The sequence below is a fragment of the Octopus bimaculoides genome, unplaced genomic scaffold, assembly GCF_001194135.2.
Source record: "Octopus bimaculoides isolate UCB-OBI-ISO-001 unplaced genomic scaffold, ASM119413v2 Scaffold_236636, whole genome shotgun sequence".
Lineage (NCBI taxonomy): Eukaryota > Metazoa > Mollusca > Cephalopoda > Octopoda > Octopodidae > Octopus > Octopus bimaculoides.
The window spans coordinates 1,351-7,454 of record NW_026333458.1 but is presented as its reverse complement, the minus strand read 5'-3'; the positions used below and the strand labels follow the sequence as shown (position 1 = coordinate 7,454).

General features: G+C 41.1%; 1 protein-coding gene across 1 annotated transcript in view; it reads left to right on the top strand.

Moving 5' to 3' along the window:
* Positions 1 to 6,104, top strand: part of LOC106882796 (serine/threonine-protein phosphatase 6 regulatory ankyrin repeat subunit B) — a 10,407-nt gene that overhangs the window by 3,627 nt on the left and 676 nt on the right. Inside the window, exons 3-4 of the mRNA XM_014933579.2 lie at positions 1,358 to 1,509; positions 4,069 to 4,231. Coding sequence (XP_014789065.1) covers positions 1,358 to 1,509; positions 4,069 to 4,231 — 315 coding nt within the window. The remainder of the gene's footprint in view (positions 1 to 1,357; positions 1,510 to 4,068; positions 4,232 to 6,104) is intronic.

The following is a 6,104-nucleotide window of genomic DNA, read 5'->3' as shown; positions in this document are numbered from 1 at the left end:
GAGTGGTTGGCGTTAGGAAGGGCATCCAGCTGTAGAAACTCTGCCAAATCAGATTGGAGCCTGGTGTAGCCATCTGGTTTCACCAGTCCTCAATCAAATCGTCCAACCCATGCTAGCATGGAAAGCGGACGTTAAACGATGATGATGAGGAGGAGGAGGAGATGTGAGACAGATGGAGCTAATAAACAGGAAGAAATTCTATCAGGAAGTACTCTAACCACAAAGAGTAGAAAGTTTTACACCATTACTTTGGCAAAAATTGTCAAAGATAGGTAAACACTGGTGTATCGCATAGGAATCAAACTCCACTTGATCTGGCTTTATGAAACTGTACAGGTGAAACATATCCAAGCGGATAAAGGTTAGGGTTATTTACGTCTTTCTACTTCATGGAATGAAGTGTAAGAATTTAGAGTAACAGATTTGTTGCCAAAAGATGGACAGTCAGGAAGAATATAGAGCAGGGCTTCTCTAAGGGGGCCGTGCCAAAGCTGGGCAAGGGTTAGTCTTTTATTCTTTTACTTGTTTCAGGCATTTGACTGCGGCCATGCTGGAGCACTGACTTTAGTCAAACGAATCGACCCTAGGACTTATTCTTTGTAGGCCTAGTACTTGGTCTATCGGTCTCTTTTGCTGAACCGCTCAGTTACGGGGACGCAAACACACCAACATCGGTTGTCAAGCGATGAAAGGTGGGGACAAGCACAGACACACAAACATATACATCTATGGCTTCCCAGAACCCAGTCAAACCATCCAACCCATGCCAGCATGGAAAACGGACGTTAAACGATGATGATGAGATAATCATGTACTATTGGATTTTGATTGGGTTTTCAATCTGGAGTAGTGGTTACAGTTGGCAGCTGATACCATACACTTATAATATATATGTATGTATGTATATATATATATTGAGTTGCTGCATAATTTTTGCGGCCTTTTTTTCAACAAATTTTATTCAGCAAAAACAATAGCAATATTTAACAAAAACATCTTTAAATGACGGTCTGATCGTCTGCCAAGCAAATGGGAAGCAGTAATTGTAGTGGATGGTGAATATGCTCCGGAATAATCATTTAAAGATGCTTTTGTTACATGTTGTTATAGTTTTTATGGGAAAAAAATCCGCAATAATTATGCACCAATCCAATATGTATATATATGCACATATACATGTGTGTGTGTGTGTGTGTGTGTGTGTGTGTAAAGGAATCTGTGTATCCCTCACAACCACAAGATAATTGGTGTTGGGCATTATTGTCCCTGTAACTTAGCGGCTCAGCCAAAGTGACCAATAGAATAAGTACAATACATTGAAATAAATTCTAAAATTCCTTCACTTTATTCATTTCAGATTAACCAGACGAATTCACTGGGTCAGACATTTCTGATGGCCGCTTGTGAACGTGGCAGAACAGATATAATAAACTTCCTGATTGATACTGGAGCTGATTTGGAGATGCGCGACGCGTATGATAATACAGTTTTACATTATGCTGTGAAGGTGTAAGTTCAGAACTAACTAAAATCTTCAGATCTCTTTTTGTTTCTAAACTTCTTGCAATTTCAAAATGGTTAACTATCCAAAGATGTCACTCCAGCTTTCATTTTTAGCATTGCTCCTCTCTTCTCATGTTTTACATTGATCACCCCACCTCTGATTCAAATAAGGGAACACATCCAGTCATAGAAACCAGGCCAAAGTAGACATTGGAACATGACGCAGTCTTCCGAAACATCAGATCCTATCAAATGATTCAAAACATGTCAGTATAGAAGACAGAATATAAAAGTTGATGATGATGATGATGATGGTGATGATGATGGTGATAAGGATGGTGTGAATGATGGTGAAGATGGTGATGGGGATGATGATGACTATGATGGTGATGACGATGATGATAATGGCAATGATGATGATGATGATGATGATGGTGATGGTGATGATGTCTCCTCTGAAAATATCTGCAAAGCCACTCTCATGGACAAATGGCAGAGGAGAAAGAACTGCAACACCACGTCATTAAATCCTGACCAAAACCTTCAACTACAACCCTTGTGCCTCTGCCTGATGGTCCTATAAGGACCTTGTCAGCCGCAAGTGGAAAAACAAAACCAGTCAGAAGAAAATTTGACATATCGAAGCTGAACAACCTAGAGATCAGCTCCCTTTACGCATTTTCTGACAGTGGCTGAAAACGCCCTCAGGTGCAGCGAGACATTCAGGACTGGTTTGGTAACAAGGATCAAGGAATCAGCCAGCTGATTGATGCAATGCGGCACCGGACCTCTCATGAGCAAGATCCACGATGACGGTGCAGGAAGATGAGATATCAAGATCTCAAAAGACAATGCCAAACAAAATTGTGAGAGATGCAGAACAACTAGTGGCAACAATAAGCCACTTAATTCCAAGGTTATGCTGACGCCTGTGACCTCAGAAGGGACATTTTGGGCCTATGAGATCATCAACAGGATCTCTTCAGTCAGTAGACACTAACACCACCCTGACTGACCCACAAGATAACCTTCAATGCTGGAGAGAGGACTTCTCAAGTCTTCTGAACTAAGATTCCAATTCGGTGGAAGATTTCTTGAAGACCGTACTCATGCAATTAACTAGACCCCATCCTACAAAGAGTACCAGATTACCCTCAACTGCATGAAGCAACGAAAGTCCCCTGGCCCAGACAACATCCCGGTGGAACTTCTAAAACATGGTGGACTACTATTAAAAAAAAAACAGTCTGCTCACATTGATTCTCCAAATCTGGAAGAACTGCCATGTTCCCAAAGACCTCAAAGATGCTCTAATCATCCCCATCTTCAAAAGCGATAGAACGATCTGTGGGAACTGTTGTGGCATTTCACTGCTCCCCACCGCAGGAAAAATCTTTACAAGATTCTTTCGGGATCGTCAGCAAGTCATCGCGGAGGAAGTCTTACACAAATCACAATGTGGAATTCGGCCATCCAGAGGGACAACTGACATATCTTTTGTGCTCAACAAATACAAGTAAATAGTAGAGAACAACAAAAACCTCTCTATTTTGTTTTCTACGATCTCCAAAAGTCCTTTGATACCGTCCTAAGGCTTGCAATGATGAAGGTCCTCCGTCACTTCGGCTGCCCCGATCAGTTCATTTCCCTAGTACAAGGATTAAATGACTGTATGACTGGAACCATCTTCCCTCAAAACCATCTGAAGACCTCCCAATCACTGGACGATTAAAACAAGGGTGCATTTTGGCCCCAACACTCTTCTCGCTGTACCTTGCAGCAATGTTTCATGAACTTTCTTCAGGCAATCCAGGAGTCAACATTAGGGACCGTTATGACGAGAGATGTCTCAACCTTGCTAGCTAGAAGTCACGAAGACTGATCTGGAAACAAAATGTCACTGAACTCCATGAACTCCAGTATGCTGATGACAACGCAGTGGTCTGCCACTCCAGCTTCAAGAATCTGTGAATAACTTCACCAAAGCTTACACTCACTTTGGCCGAAAAGTCAACACCAAAAACACAAAAATCCTGGCATGACACCTTTCTAAGTCAGGAAACTACAGACCTCAACAGTATCATCTCGGACACTCCACTGGAGAAAGTTACCCACTTTTCATACTTAGGAAGTTTGCTTTCGAATGAGTGTACATCAGAAAATGACGTGGAGAACTGATTAAGAGCGGTTCATATTGCATTTGGTGGACTTGTGAAAAAGGGTCTTTAAGAACAATGATCTGAACCACCAAACAAAATTGAGTTGTGATGTCCACTCTCGTCCCTGGTTGTGAAATCTGGACTATTTTCCTAAGTGATGTTGAAAAGTTAGAGCGAATTCACCAACAGAAGTTCCGCTCTACGAATATCAAATGGAAGAACTCTGTGGCCGATGTCTCCGTTTTGGAGAGAACCAGAAGCAGTGGCATCAAGGCCACCATCGTGAAACATCGTCTGAGATGGCCAGGCCACGTAGCTAGAATTTTTATGTGTTGAAAATAAGTTTATATTTGACATAGTTATTGTGTCAATGTCTGTCATATTTTTTTTTATTTTTGACCTTCAGGCGTCAAATTCAAGCTTTGGAAGTCTTAATATCTAGAGGCAGCAATGTCAACCGGAAGAACATGTATGGTTTGACACCCCTCAATTTTGCTGCGTATATGCGGGATGAATGGTCAGATGGTGTGGCAACGTTATTACAAACAAAAGGCAAGAACATCATAGAGGTTAGTGACTGACTATATATATGTGCGTGTATGTGTGTGTGTGTGTATAAATGCGTAAAATGTGAGCATGTATTGTAAATTGTAATGTGTGTCAGTAAATATGCTTTTGTGGCCACTAATTCTTTTTTGTTTGTTATTCATATTAAATTCTGAAATCATTGTAATCTACACTAACATGTATTTCTTGGAAATTTCATAAAAATTTATCTATTTTTCTGAAATTTATGATGGTTTAACGTTTCGAGCAGGCGCTCTTCTTTGGAAACAGAGGGAAGTCCAATAGAAAGGAAGACAGAGGAAGAAAATCGCCAACGATTCACACACACACACACACACACACACACACACACACACACACACACACACACACACACACACACACACACACACACATACATATGCATATATATATATATTGTAGCTTTATGACTTTATTATGTGTGTGTGTGTGTGTGTATTCAGGGAGAGGAAGCAAAACTTGCAAAATTGCTGTGAAATTTGAAACTGCCTCATTGCGAATCAATAGGTTTAGTAATTCAAAATTAATTTAATAACATTCACAATTAGAAAACGAATAATTTCTACCACGTGGGTTCCATTGTTTGCATTTATGGCACAAACCCTCACCACAGGGTCACTGGACATCCTGTCCCACTCCTCATTGATGGTAACCTTCAAAGAGTTGATGTTGGGGGTGAGACGTTTTGTTTGTGGCATGCTCTCAAACGTCCCACACGGCATAGTCCAGAGGGTTGAGGGCCGGAAATCCGCAAGCCAGAAAGCAGCAAAGTTGGATTTGCAAAAATTCTGTACCTTCTTGGCATTATGACTGGTAGCACCATCCTGGTCCACACATCGTTCCCATTGGGTAGTTGACTTTGGGCCATCACATGACATGATACCTCAGCATCTTGTAGCTGGCGTCAGCATCTAACTTTTCTCTGGGTTTGTAGAAGTAGACGGGCATCTTTCTTCCATCGGAGGCCACAACATCAAAGGCCATGACTTGGGCTGGATGTTTTTTGTTTTGAATGTGCCCCTGATGTCAGCTTCTGACTCCTCAATGTACCGGTTGTTGCTGCGATCCAGAATAACATCCACTGTGAAGATCTTGTCACAGGAAATTTTTTTCACAGTGGATCCATTTTTCTTGAGGTATGTGAGAGCCATTTTGCACCTCTCCAGTCCCCTGGGCTTCGTAGGTTTTGTGAGCAGCTGTCTCGGTGTCTTGAAGTAGGACTTGATGTCCAAATCCTCATTCACATCTGTTCTGATGGTCTTGGGAATCCACTTCAAGTGCAGAACCCAGCTTCCCCACGGATGTGGTTGGGTCCATTGAAATTATGGACTTAAGGGTGATGAGAACGTCTTGATTCCACTTCTTGTTGTTCTCGCAGCTGAGAAGCTACCCTTGACTATGCTTCAGATCTTAAGTTCGATTTGTGCAGGGACCAAATCACATACTCATTGGCATTTGTCTTCCTGCACAATCATTATCTCCAAAGTTCCTGCAAAAAAAGTGGGATCTTTTTTAAAACGGGGGCCACATTTTTCATTAACGAAACACTTTGAAACTTGGAACACTGGTAGAATGTGTCATATAAAACATCTTTTTGTCTTAGTCTTCTTAACAAAAAAAGAAATCCATAAATTATTCCATGTTAAAGTTGTCGTATTTCTGTAATTTCAACCAATCACTGACGTCCATTCAGCCGATATACATTAAGTGCCGACTACATAAACAAACGATTCTGAAACAATTAACCCTAACCCTAACCCTAGGGTTAGGGTTAGGGTTAGGGTTAAAGCAAATTTAAAATGAAAAAAGCAAATAAAACGAAGGTATGGAGATTAAATATGCTTTACATCGCTT